Raw genomic sequence first — 24,180 nt, forward strand, 5'->3', positions numbered from 1 at the left:
TTTTTTTTAAATGTGATTCTTAAGACCCTTCAGCTTGAATTATACATTTCTTCCATCTACAAATATGGCTGAAAGTTGAACTTGACATGGATCAATAGGATCTGAGCTAAATATCTAAATGTGACCGATTATGTTAGCATCATGTCCACAGATCAATATTGAGTTTTATTATGAGCCTGACTCTATAATTGGGTTTAATCAATAAACTTTTGTCTCTTTTCCTTTGCAGTTTTAGGACTGTACCTCATGGGTTTTCAGAAACTACACTTAGCTTGCATTTAGCACTCTTCTCTTGTGATGACCAGAAAGAGATTTGTGTATGAATGTTAAGGAACAATGGGCATCATGTTTATAACTGCGGAAAGGTCCACTTCAGTGCTGATAACTGGCTTTGTGGTCAGAGCTAATGCAGTGACACCCCAGCACTCCTTTTGGGAAGCGTGGGGGCTTTTTCTGTCTATATTTAGTAAATCACGTTGAAGACTTTGACAAAGCATACCATTAATGAAAGTAATCATAAAAGCTTGCCTTTTGATAAACCCGCAGGGTCTGCCAACGTTGAAAGATGCAGTCTGTAAAGAGCAGTAGATTTGAACCTTTGATTGAAGGGCCATTTGGGATGTGGTGCATTGTCTGCATATCTGCACAGCCACGATGCTCCCTTTTTCGTGTCTCTTAAACTTGAAGCTTGAGAGCGTTCATTGCCATCTCTGCATTAAAGTTGGGCCCATTAAAAGCTCTATACAAAGAGCTAGACTGGAAGTGATCCAGCTGAAGCGCGTGTGCTTAACTCTGTCCTAGTTTGCCATTTGGAAAGCAGGCTGCTGGCCATCCTTGCTGTTTCCTTTATGAACAGACCTGGATTGTTTTGGGGTTACTTCTTTTTGCAAGAATAATCTTAAGATGCATCAATTTTTCTCTTTTTCTCTCCCCTTCTTTTTGTATAGGGTTTTACAATGCAGCGAGGACTGGCTTGGACTCTCTGTGTAGATCAGGCTGGCCTCATCACAGAGATCCACCATCCCCTGCCTCCCAAACACTGTGACTAAAGGTGTGCTCCATGTCCAGGCCAACTTCGCTTAAAATTGGGACATGAGATTGTTCTTTTAGTGAGTCTGTGGAACAACTTTGAATAAAAATTAGATTTTGAGCCCATGCGGTGTCTCAAAAGATAAAGGCATTTGCAACCAAGCTTGATAACCTGCGTTTGACCCTTGAAACCAAGATAGCAGAAGCAAAGGAACCAGTTAGTTCCTGCAAGTTGTTCCCTGGCCCTTTATGTGCATCCTGGGGTGCACACTCATACGCATAATAAATACGTGCAGTTAAAAGGTTTTCTTTGAATATATTCATTCTAAATGGCTTGTGGGTTTTTTTTCTTCCTGTCATTTTGTGACTTCAGATGTTGCAATTCATGTTAATATCATATATTCTTTGCATCATAAACAATGTATTAAGGGTGGTCACCTATTATCAAGAGTCCTGAATTTTATGTTCCTTGTAAACTATATCGTTGGTTATTAAATCGGAAACATAAATGTGCTATGAGTGACCTTTTGGATTTACAGATGCAGACCGTTTTCAGAAACACGGGATGGATGAGTTTATTTCTGCGAGTCCTTGCAAGCTTGACCATGCCTTCCTCTTCAGAATTCTCCAGAGACAGACTTTGGATCACAGACTGAATGATTCGTATTCTTGTTTGGTGGGTACAAATCTGTCTCTCCGTTCACCTATAGGCTAGAATAAAAGATTTTAGAAAGTGAGAAATAGTTGCTGTAAAACATCACTTTATTCCTGACTCATTTAATCACGGTAGTTGGGGTTAGGGTTGAAGAATTCCAATCGATTGCTTCTCAATTTGAAAATTATACACTCGAAGACCACTGCTGTGCCACTCAATAGATGGGAGAATAGACTGGAATAGATGCTGAACTGCTTTCTCAGTGCCTCAAGAGAATGCTGAGTGAAAAGAAAACGCTTTAAATAAAGACGTAAAACCTTTGCCATAGGACTCACCAAAACCCACACAGGCATTTTACAATGTATGTTCTACTCATCAGGCTTTCCTGCACTGCACCTGCCTCTATGACTCCTAAGACAGCATAAGCTCTAGGAGGAAGAAACAGAAAAACTAACAGTATGGTGGGGTATGGTATCAGTATGAGAAACAGAGGTGTAGAGGGACAGAGGGGTAGTAGCAGAGAAGGTCTAGGTAGGTTACTGCTATCTATTATGTGTTGAATGTAGAGTGAGATTTCGACATAATAATTTATATTTTTCTTGATACCACAGAGTCAGGGGATTAAAGTTATATAGGCTAATAAAGTATTTATTGTTGGAAATAAATGGCATGTCCTATCACAAGTTGACTCTCATGGACACTAAGGATAATAACTTCGTAGAGTAAGTTATAGTCTCTTTGAAGTCAGTTTTCAGACACTGTATCCTCAAGTCTTTGGAGATATCTAGTGGATACGAAAAAAAAAATGAATCAACTGTTGAGCTTACACTGACAATTTATCAATTTGTTTATGAGTCTGAGAATAGAGCTGTGGTTGATGGCAAGCACGTTTAATCCCAGCACTTGGGAAGCAGAGGCAAGCAGATTTGGCAGGTCTCTTAGTTCAAGCCCATCTGGGTTTATACAAAGAGTTCCAGGGTAGCCAGGGCTATATAGCAAGACTGGGTCTTAAAAAAAAACAAAAACAAAAACAAAATAAAGAAGGGAGGGACAGAGGCAAGGAAGGAGAAAAGGCGAGGAAGACAAGTCTGAGAAAAATGCTACCATGTGTCTCATATACACTAAGAAGGGAGTATGACGTGACTAGAAACAGAATCTTGTCAACCAGATTCACTAAATGTCTTTCTCTGTTGTGTTCACATTTCTGATTTAAGCTGAATCATAGTGTGTGCCATGTGTGATGTTCTAAATAGTAGCGACTCGGTGTCTGTAATGTGGCTGCTCCATTGAGTGCCTTCCTTGTCTCCTCAGTAGGGATAAAGACATTCCTTCCCTTTCCTTTATGAATGTCCTTCTGTAAATCTGTCCCCTTCTTCCTTAAGAACTATTACGTTTATTTTAAAGCCCTCTTCTTCATTTTATCATTTTAATCTATTACACTAATCTAGATTAGCTTGGCATAGTTTATAAAACTGCTGTAGCTAACCCTAACAAACTAACACTAACCAAAATTGGCTGTTTCCATTCTGCCTCGCTCTCAGAGAAGAGATCTTATTTAAGAAAGGCAAGAAACCACTCGTGGAAAACGCTAACTCTCTTATGATCACAGAAGGGCAGAGTGAGAAAGATCTTCCAGACATAAGCAAGCAAATGCATGCCACAGGTAGACTTACTGAAATTTGCTTTTAGTTTAGGTTATAAAATGCTTCCAGTGGATGGTCAGTTTTGGTGCAGGCGTCTGCTTTGTTAACCAACTCATAAAGAGATCAGAGTTAGGGAGTATCACTCTTTGTGACTGACAAATGTAAATAAAACTAGTGAATAAAATTTGACTAGTTTTGAATGGCAGTAGAGAGGGGCAAGGTGCCCGCACTGGGTCACAGGTTTACCAGTGCCTCAGGTCACTTCCCAAACTGACACTTTTCATCTGAAAATAACATTTACAGCTGCCCCTGACAAAGCAAGTTCCACAGCCGCTCTGAGGCTGCTGCTTACAATGCGTGAATATGCCTAACAGAAAAAGCAAGTCTTTGGAAGGGAAAATGTATTTTTTTCTTTTCTCCTGCAGGGGTGGTTTAGCCCTGGCCAAGTCTTTGTGTTAGATGAGTACTGTGCCCGCTACGGAGTGAGAGGCTGTCACAGGCATCTCTGCTACCTTACAGAACTGATGGAACATTCAGAAAACGGTGCTGTCATTGACCCCACCCTGCTCCATTACAGCTTTGCATTCTGTGCCTCTCACGTGCACGGCAACAGGTATTTTGACTTGCAAATACACAGTGAAATGTATAGGGTTGCCTGGGAAGACAGAGAGAGTGTGCTTTGCCATTATCACCTAGTAACGGATTGTAAATAGCAGGTACTTCTTAGCAGGGGAAAAAAATCACACAAAGGGAAAATGTACATCAATACACTGTTGATTCAGGCGAGCTGCACTTTATGTTTCTTTTTGCTGGCAAAACCACTTGAGAAAGAGAGAGACAGAGAACATATCCATGAGAGTGCAAGTTGCCTTTTCGTTCTTCAGTGCCACCTGGTTCTACATAGCTTAAGTGTCCAGACGATTCCTATTGTGGTGCATGTGTGTCCCGGGGGAGGGTTTGCTGTCAGAAGGATGCAAGGTTAAGGATCTTTGCTTAGCCTCTATGGAGTAAACTTTCACTGTTAAAGCAAGATCAGATACCATACTCAATGCTGAGACTCCTCCTAGACCCTTCTCTAACTTAGATTTCTGGAGCAAGTACCTGCATCAAAATTCTGGGCCATTGAATATACCTTTTATTTTACTAAGACAGAAAAAAAAAAAAAGCCACCTATGTAACCCTCAGTAACTCTGTGCCTCTGAGCTTAAAAATTTGTCCATGACACTATCATTCTAAAATTGTCTCCAGGGCAGCTTTGTTAAGACTCTAACCTTTTTGACTTATTTAATTATTATTCTATCTCTTATTTCCGCAGATTTCTTTTTTTTTTTTTCTTCCCACAAACCTGTGTAAGTTTCGGGTTATTTACAGAATGGCAGAGTGTTCAAGGAACTCAGAGTTCAGAACATCCTGATTCAAATTGATATTTAATAACTAAGTGACTGGGGTTGAGTTTCATCAGGTTTTCCAGAGTACCCATCTATAAGAAAAGCAAAGTCGTAAATCATAGTTGGAAGCGAAGCATACAATAAATTGTAAAACACTAAAAAACTGTTAATATTTTTTAAAATATTGATATATATTGTCAAAGCCATCCCTTTGCCAAAACTTTTTGGTTCTCCAGATTCCTAAGTGTACTGCAAAATCTTTCTCACCTCAGTTCCAAAGCCTGGTTTCTTCTTTTGAAGTTTTTTTGGGTTTTGTTGTTGTTGTTTGTTATCTCATATTCTTTTCCATTTCCAAAGCTGCCCCTGTGACCTCTGGATAATTCACACCCAACTATTCTGCAAAGCTACAGGTCTCTGCAGATATGTAGCATCTGTAATGTTCTACTAACATTGTCAACCTTCCATATCTAAAATTAAACCTAAGCTTTCATCCAGCCTTTGGGCAAACTCTTGTCATTCCTGTCTATAGCTGGAAATCCTCCTGATATGAGATAACTGTCTAATAAACACCCACTGAACAAAAGAATTCATTGTTTGTGGCCACGTCTCTTCCATTAATGGACTCAAGGCATCAAACTTGACATTTTTATTTTCTCCCTAGACCTGGTTGCTGTCACTGTCAATATTTCGCCTGTGTATTACACAAATTTCTCCATTTTTAATTCTAGTTATCTCTCCTAATCCTGCCCTTTTTGGGTTTTTGCTCTTTCTTGCTCTCCACAGATACATTGGTATTTGTGTAGATCATCATGGATAGATCACATTAGTGACCTATTTACCATGTACCCCTCCAAAGCCCTTAAGTAATTTCCATTCTAGTTCGATGCCCCACTGTAGGGGAATGCCAGGGTGGGAGAATGGGAGTGGGTGGGTGGGGGAGCACTCTCATAGAGGCAGGGGGAGGGGAGATGGGATGAGGGGTTCCTGAAAGGGAGACCTAGAAAGGGAGACCTAGATAGGGGAAAACATTTGAAATGTAAATTAAAAAAATATCAAATCAAAAAAAAAAAAAAACCATAAATTTTGAGTTGTCTTCTCACTCCCTGTTCCATCATTATCTTACAAAGTCACTTACATAGACACTTATCCCATAAAGCCTGTTAATTTCTGTGGGATATTTCCCTTTTTCCAGGTCTTTTGCAGTCAGGCCTCCTAAAAACTCTTGAAAACGCCTTACATAGCTCATCCAGACTCTACAAATCTTTCATCTGCTGCTTTCCTGAGCTGTTTCTCATGAGTGTGCCTATGTTAAACACACATCTTGCCTCTACCCTACTAGATCATATTTTGAAATTTAAAATTTTAGTATCATTAAGCTATTCTCTTCATTCATTAATGCAGTGCTTTGCATATTGTAGATACAATGAAACTTTGCTAAAATCTCTACTGCTGGTGTCTGTCAGTCCACAGTAAAATAAAGTTGATTTTACTTTTGGGGGGTCTTCTCCTGTTATCACTTGTTTATGGGCCCATGTTTGAATAGTAGGAAAAGGTTACCAACTGTTGTTTATTTGTATTGTTATTGTTGTTCTTTGTTTTTGTTTTTCTACACATCCCCAATCTGAACCCTCTGTGAAGTGCACGTGAGGTTGGAGAGCTGGTTTGGGGTCCTTTGATGGCTCTTCCTTGACAGCCAATGTCAAGAGCTCCTTCTCCAAAGCCAGTAACTGTGACATAGCTGATGCAGTGCCTCCTGAGCCCTGGGCTTTGAGATGCATCCCAAAGTTGGGCAGCACTCACAGATGTGTGGAGAGATTTCCTGGAAGCAAACCCAAAGACAATTATATAATCAGATTACTTTACTTATTGATGCTGAAAGGTGGAATTAAATTGCAAACACTGAGTGAGAGATTCAACTAATGAGGCCCCCAAATTTGTGTGTTTGGTGAGTATTTTAATGTAAAGCCCCTAAAGTAGCTAGGAGTGCTTGCCACTGCCTAAGAGGAAACCTGATTTGAATATGAGGTTGCTATAGTTACCTTTATTCTACAAAACTATTGTTTTCTTCATGATGATAATGTAATTTTTATGAAGCAAAGTTGGCATTTATTAAGAAATGAATTTAGTATATATTTAAGCAGGATGTTAAGAAAGGAGAGAGAGAGAGACATAGAAGAATAGTAGCCCACGCTCTAGAGTGGGTGTGGGCTTCTTGGGTCATGTAACTTGTAATAGAGTGTGTTTATATATCCCTGCATATTTAATTCAATTTTCCCATTAAGTCCACTTTATAAAAAGTTAAAATATACACAGTGAGTCCGTCTCTGCTTCAACATCTGGGTGGATGCAACTTAAAAGAGAGAAAGGAAGTGGAAGTTCAAACTTCAGTTCAAGCTAGATGTTATCCCAAAGAAGCTGAGCATTGCTGCTTTTCTGGGATGTTTGCAGCCCCAAAATCTCCATTCAGAGATGCCCTGCTCCAGTGATGCCCTTTTCCCATGATCAAGAATAAAATGGGCCATGTATATCTACTGGGACCCTGGCTCTGAAATTTGAAAGACTAAACCGGACTGGAAAACAACTGAACCTTCTTGGAGTTCAGAGCTCTTGGGTGTGAAAGACCAGGAACAACCATGTCAAGCCACTGGATACACATAGGGGCTCTATCAGTATCAGCTGCTATCATCCTTGTCCACTTTCCCGACCACCCAGCTGAGAATGACGTAAGCTGTGAGGAAGGAGAAAAAACAAACAAACCTGTAGTCCAGCCATTCTACCTCCTGCTAAGCAGACATACTGCAACATGCGTGTGATTATATTACTAATTTCTTTGCTAATAGGATATTCTAGTGCCATCACTTCTTTCTGGAGAATATGCTACCGTGGTGCACATCTGCTGGGCCTGATGTTTGTCTGTATAGAGTTTTGTTAAGAATTGTGTCAGTGTAGAGTCCCAACTTTCCTGCCGTCTATCGTCGGCATTTTTCTGATCACTCTTGCATCTGCCAAGACACACAGAGAATCGTTTTGTTCGTTACCTGAAAACTGCCTCTGACAAACAAATTCAAAAGGAAGACGGCTCGCCTTTTGTTATTAGCTGAAGTGAAGGACAGCAGCAGCAGCTTCTGGAGTGAATTTTTTTTTTTCAGGGAGCACATTCCCATCATGCAGTGCTGAGCTTGCTGGGTGTGTGCATTCTGTGAGCCGCATCTTCACTGAATAGCTCTCTGAAATAAAAGAATAGACACAAACAGAAAGGGCCTGGCTGGTACCAAGACAGAGGAAGACAGAAGGAAGAAAAGGAGAAAGAAAAAAAGTGAGTCAAGGACAGAAACCAGCCCACTCCTGTAGGAAGAGAACCACACACACCCGTGAATAACACAGCCTCTCACAATGAAGGTCCCGAGGAGGGCCGAGGCGAAGGTGAACAGAGATGGGAGAGACAATGCATCCTGAGGGCAAAGTTCGAGGCTGAGACGAGTGTTTATACGCCTCAAGTTTGCATCTCAAGCCAAGGGTGGCGAAACGAAAGCCACAGCATAAAATGGCTTTTATGTCCCAATTTAATGTAAGACCTACAATATAATCACCCATAATTCTACCTTTAGGAAAACCACCTGGGATCTGCTATGAGACTTTCAAAGGAGAGCCCTGATGTGCTGGCTCAATAGGAGGTAAAAGTGGACAATGTGGCTGTAGTAAATATAAAAGCCACCTTTTTTCCCCCTATGGGCATTTGTCGAATCATCAGATTTTGATGCTAATGCCTTCATAGATGCTAACACTCATCTTGATTGTCACTTCCGAGATGAAATCTCTGCCTCTCCACTCTAATTTCAGAGATAAGAATACCCATTTTAGTAAAATCATAGACAATGAATCAAAGAGGATCATATGATTTTCACTGCTAAGTATACGGCATAAAGAAATGATTGTAAGATTGTAATCCTAGCACATGAAAGGAGGAGACAAGAGAATCGGGAGTTGAAGATCATTCTGTATTCTCTGGCTAGCTCCGGGCTAGCACGCATGAGACCTTGTCAAGAAAACTCAGATAGACATGTCACCTGAATTTTAAGGGCAGAGGCTCACTTCCAAGAAGTGGGAAGCAAGATCAAATACCATGACCAGCGTTTCCCTCAGAATATGGTTCATCTGGCAGATTCTACCTTGCGTATTAAATGAATCAAGCTAAAAGGGCTTATGAATGAGTGCCTTTCACATGAGTCATATGACGTCTTTACATTTTCTGAGAAAATATAGAACATCCCTAAATCTGCTCTGATCTCACATTTTCGGCATTATCTTTACCTGCCCAACCTACTTCAACATGATGTAGGATATATGCACTCTTAAACAACACAAAGATAAAAAGCTCGGGGGAAAGGGAAGACTTAATATATCCTAAGAGCACTGAGATGGGAATCAAAGACTCTGGCTCTTCTACTTATCAGCCCTTTGGCTTTGAACAATTGGTCCTAATCTTCCTGAGCCGAACCTCTTACTTGTTCATGTGCCAAAAAACAAAACAAAACAAAAACAAAAACAAAAACCATGATACCTACTTGCTTTGGTTCTGAAATAGATCAATAAAAATTATGCCAACAATTTCTTTATAACCAGATACTATTGAGGTATCAGATCATTTTTTTTTAATGTACACTGTGTAAGTCTACTACCCCTTACACAAAATGGTTGGGACCAGAAGGTTTTAGATTCCAGATGTTTTTGACTTTGGACATGTTTGTATGCAAGTCACTTGTTGGGCACCTCCAACTGTGGCTGAGCTATGATGATGGAAAAGTTTTGTACTTCCGATTTTTCACCAGGCAGGCTGAGTTAGGTACATGAGCTTCTGGGGGGTCTTGTTATAGAAGTCCCAAGTGCACAGGTGAATGTTGAGCACCATATTAAAAAGCTTCAGGCAGAAGTGACTTGCTAGAACCTTGCAGCTCCTTTTCACCCTGGTGCTTGGGACCCTTGTAGACCGAGCAGAAGATTAACAAAAACATAAGCTAAAGCTGGAGGAAAGAAACCTACCATGAAGGTAGGGAGGGAGACAGACTGCATCTTGGGGAACAGTTACTGATGTCAGATAATCAGTTTCCTCTGTTTTCTGTTCGCATTAAGCAACTTTGGGATTCTTCCGATGCACCGGATAAAAGAGCCTGCAAGAAGGGGGTGTTTTAGTATACATTAGGTACATCAAGTAAGCTGTAGACAAAACCAAGGTCTCCATTGCTCGCTGGGACAACAGCATTCATTTTAGCTTTTCCTTCATCCTTACCTGTCATTTCTCTCTCCAACTGTGAAGCATCTGGCCGCCACCCGCTGTCTATTCACTAAGGCTCTAGGGAATAGCTCTCCAGTATTCAATGGGACAGTAGCTCATCCTCCTTCCTCTCCAATGAGATGACATCAAGCATTTGTCACAAGATACATTTCATCTAGAAATCCTTAATCTAACGCAGTATTGGTTGGATGGCTAATTTTCATTTTCACATTTGCATGGGTTCAAGCTCACTCTTTGCCCTCCATAGTTCCTGCAGCTGTTGGTTTTGACAAATTTAGTCATCTCTCCTCTGCCCCAAATGTGTACTTCCTGTCCTTTCCTTGTCATGGATTTTTTTTTCTTTCCCTTAATTGTTCCTTCCTTGATTTTGAGGCACTTTTTTCTTACCTTGCTAATTCATGGTAGATCATATATTCAGTGAAGTGTTTGAGACTCTATATTCTCCTAAATGTTGCTTTTATGGCATATTAGAAATTTTCTGTGTAGAAAATATTCAAGATTCCCTTCAAGAAATTTTGATCATTCGTTAAATTCTTGAGAATTGAGCTCAGACCTCATTTTATTATGTGATCCGTGAGCTGCCAATACATTGTAAGTTGTGGGGATTTTATTTATGGCCAAGTATGTATAAAATATCAAAATTCTTAAGATGCTTCAAAAATTGTAAATGTTTCCTGTTGCTCTTTTACCTGGAAGTAGTTAGTACAAGCAGAACCTATGTGCTTCATGTCCTCTAATCCTTTTCAACTTTTGCCTGTTAGATATATGACCATGGTGTGTAGAGACTGCCATTGCTGTTTTGCTTTCTTCTATTTCTGTCTTGCTTTTTGTCTTGGGGCTGTTTTACTATGTACAGTCAATCTTGAAATTCTTCAGTCTTCCTATGAATATTATTAGAGATCCTTATCATAACTAGTGTTGATTTTGTATCAGTGTTATTTACACAATTATTTTCACTTTCTTTTTCTATTTGTCTCATGTGAGCTTGTTCTTTTGGCTCTTGTATATTCCTTTTCTTTTTCTTTTTTAAATGTATATGAGTACACTGTAGCTGTCTTCAAAAACACCAGAAGCATCAGATCCATGACAGATAGTTATGAACCACCATGTGGTTGCTGGGAATTGAACTAAAGACCTCTGGAAGAACAGTCAGTGCTCTTAACTGCTGAACCATCACCCCAGCCCCAGCTTCTCTATGTTCTTAAATTTTAGTGTGAATTGACTTTTTTTTTTAGTGTGGTAATATTTTAGTGAGTTCAGTCTCTTTACTATTAACATGCATTCTAATGAAAGTACATTAACATTTACCATTTGATTCTACATTTTCTTTTGTCATATACTTGGAATGCCTTCTTTCTCTAGTTCCCTGTTGCATATTTCTTTCTCCCAATAGTTTACATCTTCCAGCAGTTGTGTTTGAACTTGTACCAGATCCATGGCTGAACCTTTAAAGTTTCATGCAAGATTAGATAACCTTAGCTCTTCTCTGTCTTCCTTGCTTGCGAGCTTATATCATCAGGTTTCCAGCTGTATAATTTGTTTTCTAACAATACAAATTGTTAGATATTATTTTTAATATTTTATAATCAAAATTTGCTTATGTTGGTTGATAAAATTAGAAACAATTTTACTATGACCTACAGTGTAATTCTTCGGAATTTCCTGTATGGAAGTGCCAATGGTTAGTGAATATTTCTCTCTGGAAATTTCCTTTCATTTACCCTGCCCTTTAAAGGAAGCTTTGCTGTGTATACAGTGATATACTGATGATTATTTTCGCTCAGAATTGAAGACATTGCTAATTTTTCCAACTCTCTTTATTGCTTTGGAACATAATTAACACTCTTTTCTCTGCTTGTGCTTTTACGAGTGAGTGTGAGAAGATAGGTTTGTTATAATATACCTATATATGGTATCTCTTTTCATTCCTTCTCAGTGATTTCTGTGTGGGCTCTCTGATTTATGTGTGCTAGTTTGGGGGTAACTGTGGATTTCTTTTGATTCACCCAGATTGAGATATAAAGAAGTGTCATGTTCTGGATAGAGTGCTGCTGTGTTTTTAAGCACTTTCTCTTCTCCATTCTATTCTCTTCTAATTTACCTATTTCCCAGCTAGAAGGTCTTTTATCTTCTATTAATAGATCTTTAATGTCAGACAGCATGATGAATTGAGACCTTGGCTACCACCAAAGTAGAGCACCAAAAAAGAAAATCTGGCACTTCAGTGGGCTGTTATTTGAGTTAGGATAATTGAGGCAGGAAGACCAATGTTAAATGTGGGTGCTCACCACGGGCTGGGATCCTGTGCTGAACAAAAAAGAGAAAGTGAGCTCAGTACAAGTGTTCTCTGGTTTTTGACTGTGGGTGACCAGCCACTTCCTGCTTTCGCCTTCCTGACTTCCCTGCTACAGCGGACTGTGTCCTTGGAACTATAAGCCAAAAATAAACACTTCCTCCTTCAGGAGTTTTTGGTCAGATAATTTTGTTCAGCCATGAGTCAAGGAACATACCTGTCTACCATGAGTCAAGTAACATATTTCTATCCTCCTTTTAGCAACAGAGTGTTATGTTTAATATTTTCAGCTTGCCTTGTAATTAATAAGTCGACAAACTTGGTTCAGGAGGAGAGAAGTGAGAGAGAGGGAAAGTGAGAGGGATATATTTTTAATTGTCTGAAGAAAACAATATCACTGTTGTGCAGAAGTATCTACAGCAGTCTGTAAGTGAATGAGTGTGGTGTGCTGTTACCGTTCTACTTGGCACTGTAAACCTGGGGCCTAAAAATGAGATGGATTAAAGCCTTGTGCAAGAGCAAACTTTATTCAGAGCATCAGACAGTTTATATTCTGAGGGTTTTCTAGGGGGATAAACAAGTCCAAATTAATGAAGTTCACATGAGTTTGGGCTGAATACACTTAAGAGGACAACCCATGCATGGAAACATTTTTGAATAACAAAAGTAAAATGATGGGTAATCTGGAGCAAAGCCCACTCCTGTGTACTACACCTGGGAAAGGCCAAAAGCACTTTCCAGAATGATCCATGTCATGGGGGAACCGAGGCTACAAGACTCTTGTTTTGGTTACTTGGAGTTTTGTCACGAGCTCCTAGAAATCTCACACAGCTTCAGTCATACACTGTGTTCAGACACTGTGGCATGCTCAAAACCATTTTTCGTTGTGACAACACTTAGTAGAATTAATCGTTAAATGTTTTAATTGATTCAATGGAGTGATTCTATGGCCCATGAAAATGACTAGAAATACATAGTAAGATGGCTGTCATTTTAAGTATAGAACTTTATATTGAAAAGAATATAACTTTAACATATAAAACTTAAAATGATTACAACAAATAATAAAGACTACTGTTAATGCTGCTGCAGAAAAATTGATGCCCTCAAATGCTGCAGATCAGATTGTAAGGCTCTTTTGCTTTCTTTAAAAAGCAACTTTACAATGTATCAAATAATCAAGTATATCATGTTTAACTTAGCATATACTCTAGAGACATTTCCCAAAGGAAAAAAAACCTATGATTTAAGAACCTAAAGTACAAACCTAGTTATTAAAGTGTGAACTATAGTAGATAAATTAGAAGAAACATCCAAATCGGTTCTAAAAGAGAATTACATGGATGCGCCATCTGATTAAATGCTCTTCCATTAGAAAAGATATGTTAGAATATTTAAGTGATATGCAAAATGTCTACTAAGTTCATTAAAATAATACAATTGAATAATAGATATCTGTAGAGTTATAGAAAAAATTAGGATGATATTTATAGTACTTCCAGTTATTTTTGATTGGCATTTTATACAAAAGTTTTGTTCCTTTTTTTATTTTATTTTTTCTGAATCCCTTGTCTCTAGCTGTCAATAAAGGTGACATTATATTTTAAAATACAATATAGCCGGGCGGTGGTGGCGCACGCCTTTAATCCCAGCACTTGGGAGGCAGAGGCAGGCGGATTTCTGAGTTCGAGGCCAGCCTGGTCTACAAAGTGAGTTCCAGGACAGCCAGGGCTATACAGAGAAACCCTGTCTCGAAAAACCAAAAAAAAAATAAATAAATAAATAAATAAAATAAAATAAAATATAAAACGTAAGAGAGCCAATGATTGATTGATTGATAAATTGATTGAGACAGACAGATAAAGATAGATTATAGATAGATATCAAAAAAGTATGTAGCAATCTTCTAGTTTTTGTTTTAATTTTATTTGTTTATTTATTTACACTCCAGATTTTACCCCCCTAGACTACCCCACCCCCACCCCTGTCCACCCTCTGACTGTTCCACATCCCATAACTCCTCCCCACCCCGCCTCCACAAGAATGTCCCCATCCCCCAACCCCCACCCCTCCTGAACTCCAAACTCCCTGGGGCCTCCAGTCTCTTCAGGATTAGGTGTATCATCTCTGAACACATACCTAGTAGTCCTCTGCTGTGTATGAATGGGGGCTTCATATCAGCTGGTGTATGCTGACTGTTTTGTGGTCCAGTGCTTGAGAGATCTCAGGAGTCCAGATTTATTGAGACTGCTGGTTCTCCCACAGGGTTGCCCTCCTTCTCAGCTTCTTTCGGCCTTCCCTAATTCAACCACAGGAGTCAGTAGCTTCTGTCTATTGGTTGAGTGCAAATATCTGCATCTGACTCTTTCAGCTGCTCATTGGGTATTCCAGAGTACAGTGATAGCTCCATAGGCTCAGTAATACTGCCAGGCCTTCAGACCTTCCCTTGAGCTGGATCCCTCTTTGGGCCTATCGCTGGACCTTCTTTTCCTCAGGCCCCTCTCCATTTCCATCCCTGTAATTCTTTCTCACAGGAGCAATTATGGGTGAGAGTCTTCACTAACCCCACATTCAATAGAGGACTAATATCCAAAATATATAAGGAATTCAAGAAACTAGCTACCAAAAAAAACAAAAAACAAAAAACAAACAAAAAAAAAACAACCCAATCAAAAACTGGGGTATAGAACTAAACCGAGAATTCACAACAAAGGAATCTCGAATGGCTGAGAAGCACCTAAAGAAATGTTCAAAGTCTTTAATGATCAGAGAAATGCAAATCAAAACGACCCTGAGATTCTACCTTACACCCATCAGAATGGCTAAAATCAAAACCTCAGGTGACAACACATGTTGGTGAGGATGTGGAGAAAGAGGAACACTCCTCCATTGCTGGTGGGATTGCAAACTGGTACAACCACTCTGGAAATCAATCTGGAGGTTCCTCAGAAAATTAGAAATAGATCTACCTGAAGACCCAGCAATATCACTCTTGGGAATATATGCTACAGATACCCCACATGTTCCACTATGTTCTATTTGTGATAACCAGAAACTGGAAACAACCCAGATGTCCCACAAGAGAAGAATGGATACAGAAAATGTGGTTCATTTACACAATGGAATACTACTCAGCTATTAAGAAACAGTTCCCTGAGTTTTGCAAACAAATGGATAGAACTAGATAATATCATCCCTAATGAGGTAACTCAGACTCAAAAGGACATGTGTGGTATGTACTCACTATTAAGTGGATATTAGCAAAATTAAAAAAAAAAAAAAACAGAATACCCAAGAAACAATCCACAGAACTCAAAAAGGTCAACAAGCTGAAGGGCCCAAGTGAGGATGCCTCAGTCCTACTTGGGAGGGAGAAGAAAGCAACCACAAGTGGGGAGGGAGGGAAGGACCTGGGAGGGAAAGTGGGCAGGGGGTGGGTTAGCAGGAAGGGGGTAGGCAGAGGGGAGCCTGATCTGGTATTGGGTGAGGGAAAAGGACTGAAACCCTGAGGGCCAGCAGAAAGAATGGCAACAGGCAACCTCAGGAGGTAGGAGGTTGGTGGGACTCTCCATAATGCACCAGAGATGTGGGAGTTAAGAGACTCTCAGGACTCAAAGGGAGGGACCTTAGATGAAATGCTGGTCAGTACGGAGAGAGAACTTGCAGATCCTACCTCCAGCAGGAACACAGGGCATTAAATGAGGGAGGGGGTTGCCATCCCACAGTCAAAACCTGTAATTATTCCTGTTTGAAAGAACTACAGTGATCTTCTATTTTTAATTCAAATTCTCTTAGCATTTTGTTTGTCTTGAATTCTAGAGTGTGTACAAATTTCTTAACTTGAATGAGTTTTCTTGTGTGCTCCCAAGAGAAAATAGCTAACGAATACCTCTTTGTCTTTGGCACAACCTAGAAACTCCATCAAGTCTGGGATCTTTAAAAACTCTAATTCCTGATTCCACTGTAGAATTATTTTTTTAATGTTTACAGTCTCCAAGAAAGCAGAATGTAACACAAAATGCAAAGAAAGGATCCTAAGAGAGCGGTCTCTGTATAAAACAGAGCTGGGAGTTACATGAGAGGGGCGGGAGGCAGGAAAGGGAAGGGGTAAATAATGTAATTATATTTTAATTCGAAAAAAAATTTTAAAAAGCTCTTATAAAAGAGAGTAAGGAAGAGAATTATGATTTCAAACTTTCATCTTCACAATTTTTCTTACAGAATGTCTTTCTCCAGTCTCAGTAAGAGGGTATGGATATAAATATAACTTCAGAACAGGAAACAACGCTGTTTCGATAATGCACACCCATCCAAATGCTAGGCCATCCTGACCGAAACAATAGGAAGTGTTGCAGGTTGGGAAAGTCAGAGGGGGTGACCTTCCTTGTCCTCATCATCCCCCACCATTCCTATTCTCGCACCGGGCCTCCCTCTCCCTTTCACAAATGGATATTGGTGGGAAATACACGAAGTGCAAAGTGGCTTTACCCGCTGTGCTGCAGGCAGAATTGACAATTCAGAAATACCACCCTCTAGGTGTCTCTTCCCCTCTCACTCTCTCTAGGGGAAAGTAAGATGTCATACATTCCTCAGAGGAGAACACAGGTGACAGGAAGCCTCTCAGAAACCCAAAGCATCTGGTACTGTGACATTGGCCTTCTCGGTGCTTACAAGTGAACTCTTAACCACAGTTCACCAAACCAGGACACAGACTTCCCTGATGGGTTATAGGAGTTTGGAAGAAATTCATATCATTGATAAAATCAGTTTTCTAAGTAACATTGCTTCTGGCCTGTCCATTCAACCCATGCTGTCCAGCACTTAGTCCCTATCCATGCCTAGAGATTTGAGGCTCACTTATCCCTCAAGTACCTAGAAACTGTCCAGATGGAAATGACCATGAAAAATAAAGTGGCTTTCGAAAACAAAACTTGAGTTCTTAGATGCTAGGTGGTGATTTATAAGCAATAATTAAGAAGAAACCCTTAGTTAAGTGATTTTTGTTAGACGTACTGCTTAAAGTTCAACAGATTCCACTGTCAGTAGACATCTTAGATACTTTATACAATTTGACCGTGAACCTCAGAGAGGACAGCATGATTTGTGTTACACAGAAGGTGACTTGGGTCTGTTCATCCTCTGCTCCTAGAGGCTCTCCAGTGATCATTGTCCATTACAAAGTGTTTTGAAAAATGTAGTAAGCAAATCATCTTTGCTCAAAATTATACACAAATGGGTCTTAAACATGCTAAAATTAATTTTTGTTTGTATCATTGGCCTCTGGGAATTTTTTTTTTTTACTCTGAAACAGTAGTGTAGAATGTGTGAACGACAAATTCCACAAGCACAGAAAGTGAAACTGCACTTCCTGCCCATCCATATCTGAGGATTTGCCTAGATGCCTAACTTTCTTCTCTACCTAAACACTGAATGCTATAACCATTTTGTGTCACATTTTCTCCCAGACTTATTTTAAAACTGGAAATTAATTAGCCTTTTCCTTTGTAGGCACCTATTTCTAAGCTGCTTTCTCTGTTCTAGAAGTCAGTAGGTAATAGAAAGCTCGATAATATTGTTTATTCCTCTCTTGCCTATCTTATGTTTTTTAACGATTTATTTATTTATGTATATGAGCACTTTATTTGCATGGCTGCCTGTATGACAGAGAGCTTCAGACAAAGGAGGGAATCAGATCACATTAGAGATGGTTGTGAGCCATTGTGTGATTACTGGGAACTGAACTCAGGACCTCTGGATAAGCAGCCAGTGTTCTTACCCAGTGAGCCATCTCTTCAGCTCTCTGTGTTATGGTTTTTAAGTCAACTTCCTTAAACTATAGTTTATATTTACTGGTAGAAAAAGGGCAAAACAAGATATCTATTGTATATAAATATTTTTTTCTTTTAATCATTGTTGTGAAGCCATTTCCTTGGAGATAAAACTCCATCTTGGTGGGAAGCTTGTTGAGACTAAGGGTGTTTTGTGGGGAAGAAAAGCATCCCATCCTGTAGAGAATCTCATTAAGCCTAGGGAATAAACAACTCAAAAGCCTCAGGAATTCCCTGAAACTGACCAGATACAGTAGGTCTCTTATTTCTCAAGCTTACATAAGTGAAAAGGACTGTTGAGAGATATTTTCAGACAAGCTTAGCTTTTTTGAAGAGGCTCAGACCATCTGAGCTGCCTGAAAGAGACATTCTCCAACATGTTGAGCTGCATGTAAGTGATATGTTCTACATTTCCTGATTTTGTGGGGTGATCTTTTGGTTGCTTTAGCTATCTTTGGGTTATTTCTGCTACTGAAAATAACCCCTGACCCATAAAACTCAGTTTTGGTCTGTTATTACTTCTCTGTCTCGGGTAAATAGACATTTGTTTATGACTCTTCCTCAAGAATGGTGTCATGCAACATCATAATCTGCCATGTTGACTAATACTACAAGTTGAAAATACCTTATTCCATAGAAGAATTACAAAAAACTATATAACCCTCATGAGATATGGTAATGGATCTGCATTTCAAATAAACAGTATTTTTCACTGCCTGTATGCAGATATTATGTGCATGTAAGTATCTGTATATACAGACATATGTGTGTATGTGTGTGTGTGTGTATTATTTTGAATATAGAACATGATGTGTAGCCACATGGGAGATCAGACTCAGTCACTGGCAGAAAGTTCTAATGTATTAGTTCTATCCTTTAGTGATCTTTGAAATATGATGAACATAGACACAACTGTATTTATTATTTAGTTGCTTTCTATCATAGTTTGACTCCATCCATAATTAAAAAGATTCCCACAGGAGTGGCCCTTGGTCCTGTGAAGGTTCTATGCCCCAGTATAGGGGAATGCCAGGGCTAGGAAGCAGGAGTGGGTAGATTGGTGAGCAGAGGGGGAGAGGGGAGGAGGGGATAGGGGATTTTCAGAGGGAAAACTAGGAAAGGGGATAACATCTGAAATGTAAATAAAGAAAATATATAATAAAAAAGTGGGGAAAAAGATTCCCACTGCCAGTCTATGTTTCATACTTTGCTTGTGACTCAAGCCTCTTTCACAGAGCACTCTACGTTTATTGAAATCTTGTTACTTCAATTAATATAAGCCATGAAGCAAAAAAAAAAAAAAAAGGCTATTAAGTCTTGATCCATGACAATACATTTTCTTCTCAATACCACTTTAACATTTGTCAGCCATAGAGTTAAACCACAGTTAACATTCAGGTCAGGAAAATTTTCATTTATGTTAGAATTCTAAATCACTATGTTTGACCAGTCTTTGTTATCACAGTGAAAGATGTATCATTACCTTTTCCTTTTATACCTCAGGAGAAGAGTTATCTTCTTGAGATTTAAAGTAAATTAATTTGAATATAACTAAAATGACAAGTAAATACTAGAGATTTTCTTCTGAATCTAAACATATATTTTCCTTTTTAAGAGTGCTTTGACCCAAGCTGGGCGGTGGTGGCACATGCCTTTAATCCCAGCACTTGGGAGGCAGAGGCAGGCGGATTTCTGAGTTCAAGGCCAGCCTGGTCTACAGAGTGAGTTCCAGGACACCCAGGGCTACACAGAGAAACCCTGTCTCGAAAAACCAAAACAAAAAACAAAAAAAAAAAAAAAAAAAGAGTGCTTTTACCCAAAGTACTTCAGCTACAACCCCTGCTCCTGTTTGCCTTTTACAAAGCTTCCTATCTATTATATAGTCCTGTGATACATATGTTCCAAGCCATTTAAACTCTGCTAATACTCCTAAGGAATGGCAAGCATTGCCTAGATGGGCAGCACTTCCTGTGCTCTCCTGCCTTGTCCAGCTGATCTGACTGTGAGTTGCGCCTATTTGTTTCATCAGTATGTTTACACAGAACAGCAACAGTCAGTCTCTCAGCCAGCATGGTAGATACCAGAGATAAGGAAGCAAGGAATAAAGAATTAGTTCGTAATTCTGTCATAATAGCAAGTGGCCTATGTACACAGTGGTCATGGAGGTGGGGAGATCAGATGTGAAGTTAATTCTTCATATAGGATGGTGAGATTAATTAAGAGGCTGGAAGGGGAGAACAGACAAATGAACAGGATCAGTGATCATGTCATAGACCAATATAAAGGCTCTGACTTGTCAACAGCATAATGGTGTGATCATTTACGGTATCTTGAGTCAAAAGGAGATGTGAAAGGATTCATAAATACTAGTATTCCTGGTACTTGACAAAGACAGGGTTGAAGGAGCAAAACCAAGAGGGCTGGAGCAATGCTGAAGGGGAGCTGGTCATGGCTGGCCCCGCAAGAACAGTGGGGAACCTTGTGAGGGCTGAATTCTAATAAATCTATAATCTTTATTCTTTAAAAAAAGTATCTCGGATGGTGATTTGAGAGGTGGCTCAGTGGATAAAAGCACTGGCTGCTCTTCCAGAGGACCCAGGTTTGATTCCTACCACCCACAAGGCAGCTCACAACTATCTAAACTCCAATTCCAGGGCATCCAGTGTACACTCCTGGCCTCTGTGAGCACCACGCAGGCATCCAGACATACATGCACAGAAAATACTCATATTTATAAAATAGTAATAACATAAAACTATTATTCTAATGCTACTAAAGCCCATTCATAAACTATAACTGGTTTAAGACTTCTCTCAGGGCTTCTGTGAATAGATCACGTATGATATATAAAAGGGTTTCGTGGGGCTGGAGAGATGGTTCAGCTGTTAAGATTACTAAATACTCTCCCAGAAGTCCTGTGTTCAAATCCCAGAAACCATCTGTAATGGGATCCAGTACCCTCGTCTATACCTAAAATAAATAAACAAACAAATAAATCTTTAAAAAAGAGAAGCTCTTAGGACTTTCATTGTGTATGTCTTCAGTAAGTGGATAAGAGGCATTTTTTTTAACTTCCTAGGTTTTAAGTTTTCCACCTTGCATAAGTAATGTAGGGAATATCTGGTATAAATAAGAATGTTTAAGATGTTTCCTTCAAGCTGAGATGAAAGGATGAACCACCTAGAGGCTGCCATACCTGGGAATCCATCCCATAATCAGCCTCCAAACGCTGACACCGTTGCATATATTAGCAAGATTTTGCTGAAAGGACCCTGATATAGCTGTCTCTTGTGAGGCTATGCCGGGGCCTAGCAAACACAGAAGTGGATGCTCACAGTCAGCTATTGGATGGATCACAGGGCCCCCAATGGAGGAGCTAGAGAAAGTACCCAGGGAGCTGGGGGGATCTGCAACCCTATAGGTGGAACAACAATATGAACTAACCAGTACCCCCTCCTCCCCCAGAGCTTGTGTCTCTAGCTGCATATGTATCAGAAGATGGCCTGGTCGACCATCAGTGGAAAGAGAGGCCCATTGGTCGTGCAGACTTTATATGCCTCAGTACAGGGGAACCCCAGGGCCAAGAGGTGGGAGTAGGTGGGTGGGGGAGTGGGTGTAGGAGGGTATGGGGGACTTTTGGGATAGCATTGGAAATGTAAATTAAATAAATACCCAATAATAATAAGAAAAAGAAAAGAAAAAAAGATGTTTCCTTCAGTATTGCTAGTCAGATACCATTCCAAGTGCTGCGTAGGACTTTATTTTCTGTTCTTCATTATTTTTTTAAGAACGTAAAAAAGGAAGCAAGTAATGTGTGGATACTTGAGAATGCTGGCTTCAAATTAAAGGCAAGCCAGATTCAAGTCCAGTCTCTGGCCTCTCATGTTTTGTAACCTCACCTCCCTGACCCTCCTCCTCCCTTGGAAAGTACAGACAGGACTATAGCGAACACTCTGTTATTCTGCAAGCAAAACATCTTGCCTAATGCAGGGAGCGTAGTTCACATTCTGCAACTAAGAATCGTAACGTTCCTTTTGACAGCAAGAGTTAATAGAACATTGTTAACAACACATGAGTTACTTGCCGTTATTATTTAAGTCGTTAAGCTATTCACCCAAGGCTTGATTGCAGACAATTGTCATTCATTACTGATAGCCTAGATTAGAAGGTTACCTCATATCCCTAATATTCGGTAGTTTGCCTTATACAGTGCACATTAAGGGGGTGGATGGATGGGTGGTAGGTGGAGATCAAGGCAAGTTCACATCACCCAGTGTATTTTGTCTGTTTGATTTGTACTTGGTAGTAACGAAGTTGGTGAACTGACAGTGTTTCCCTGTGCATTGTACGATTTATCACCTCAAATCTTGATGCAAACCCTTTCCTGCCTCATCTCTCTCACTGTTTCTTACCTGAAACCCTATTCTACCCTGTCAGGTAAGCAGTACTCTATCACTGCAGATCATGACGTCATCAAGCTGTTGAAACAAGAATAGTCACTCAAACTGGCCATGTAGCATCTGTCAGAGAGCCATGCTCATCATCCGAATGGGAAACTCCTTGGTCTCTTACCAAATTGTCATGGCCTGCTGTGAAACAACCTGCTGTAACTAATCATTTAGAACACTTTCTTTTTGCCTGTCTGTGTAACAACATAATCTAGGGCTAGTTGAATCTGAATACCCAAATTAACCTTAATATCAGGTTAATGACGTATATAAAGCTCTCAGGTGGTACTGAAGGTATATATACAGCCAACAGAGTGCTTACCTCACTCACACAAAGCTCTAGGCTCATCTCTGAGACTCACATGACCAGCACAAGAGTGGGTGCCTAGAACAAGCCCTTGGGAAATAGATCAGGAACTCAAAGACATTTTTGGCCATTTGCATGGGATACATGCAACCCTGTCTTTAAAACAACAAAACCAAAACACTGAAGTGAGATTTTGTGTGTGTGTGTGTGTGTGTGTGTGTGTGTGTGACCATTGTCACAAATGTTTCCTAATAACTAATAAAATTGTCTGGGTTTTGTTTTAACTTTTGCTTGATAAAAGATGATTTTGAAACAGTTATGTGAAAACATTTGATTCATTTAATGCAAAGCATGAGCATTAAAATGTAGTTGCCTGCCTGATAACTTACCCATTGGCATTTTCTCCCTCCTACATGCAAAACCAGCACCAGTGTTTTGTTATTAGTCCGTCTATAATTAACATTCAAAACCATTCTTACATGATAAATGTAACTGCTGTTATTCTAAATGTAAGATTAGATATTACCTTGTTTAGAAATTAATTATAATTGCAAGAAATGTTTTCAAAGACTAAATCCCAACAGCATGTAAATTTCTGAAGTAACAAATTATTTATTGTACATAAGAACAAAGTCCTCACACTTAAGTGGTGCTTAGATGTGACTAGAAGATCATTATGTCAATAAGGTTCAGGTATAACTTTGAAATTAATTGCTTTTGTCCTAATTGACTAGTTAACAAGCGTGAAATATATATTCATGCACATACACACACAAAACGGTAAATATCAAATTAAAGCCTTGATGTAAAGTAATTCTAACCATTTCTCTTTACATTTAATAATCCTTGTTTTTACCTATTTTATACATAAGCATTAATATTAATACTTGGAATAATGAGTGTACATCTTTAGGAAAATATAATCAGTTAAAAATGAACTAATGAGGAACATGCCTACTGCCCAGTCAAGCACCAAAGATATCCTTAGGTATATATAAGGTTTAAAGCAAATATAAGATGAATGTGTTGTCCCCTCTGGATTAGTGTGGACAGTTTAACTTTATGTTTTCAAATTTCATATGACTGCTATACAACCAGATACAGAAATTGTTGAGAACTTTCTAAATATAATTTGTGAAATGCATCTTATCTTCTAGTTTCAGGCACACCTTTTTATCCAAAGTTTCTGTTTCTTACAACATTTAACTGTCTCTAGCCGCATGTTTTGTGTACTTCTATTTGGAAGAGAAGCAGTTAAGATATTTCTACTTGAATTCAGTCTGTATTAATAATAGT

General features: G+C 39.4%; 1 protein-coding gene across 10 annotated transcripts in view; it reads left to right on the top strand.

Annotated features, from left to right (window-relative positions):
• The window catches only part of Cadps2 (calcium dependent secretion activator 2), a 558,168-nt gene that overhangs the window by 411,129 nt on the left and 122,859 nt on the right, over positions 1–24,180 (top strand). For 9 of the 10 annotated variants that reach the window (XM_085840791.1, XM_029478700.2, XM_085840790.1 and 6 more), the window contains exons 12-13: positions 1,569–1,705; positions 3,753–3,940. In XM_085840791.1, the coding sequence (XP_085696917.1) occupies positions 1,569–1,705; positions 3,753–3,940 (325 nt within the window). Of the gene's footprint in view, positions 1–1,568; positions 1,706–3,752; positions 3,941–4,642; positions 4,842–24,180 lie in introns of those variants that run through there. The other variant, XM_085840793.1, reaches the window with a different exon arrangement.

The sequence above is a fragment of the Mus caroli genome, unplaced genomic scaffold, assembly GCF_978045245.1.
Source record: "Mus caroli unplaced genomic scaffold, Mus_caroli_1 scaffold_7, whole genome shotgun sequence".
NCBI lineage: Eukaryota > Metazoa > Chordata > Mammalia > Rodentia > Muridae > Mus > Mus caroli.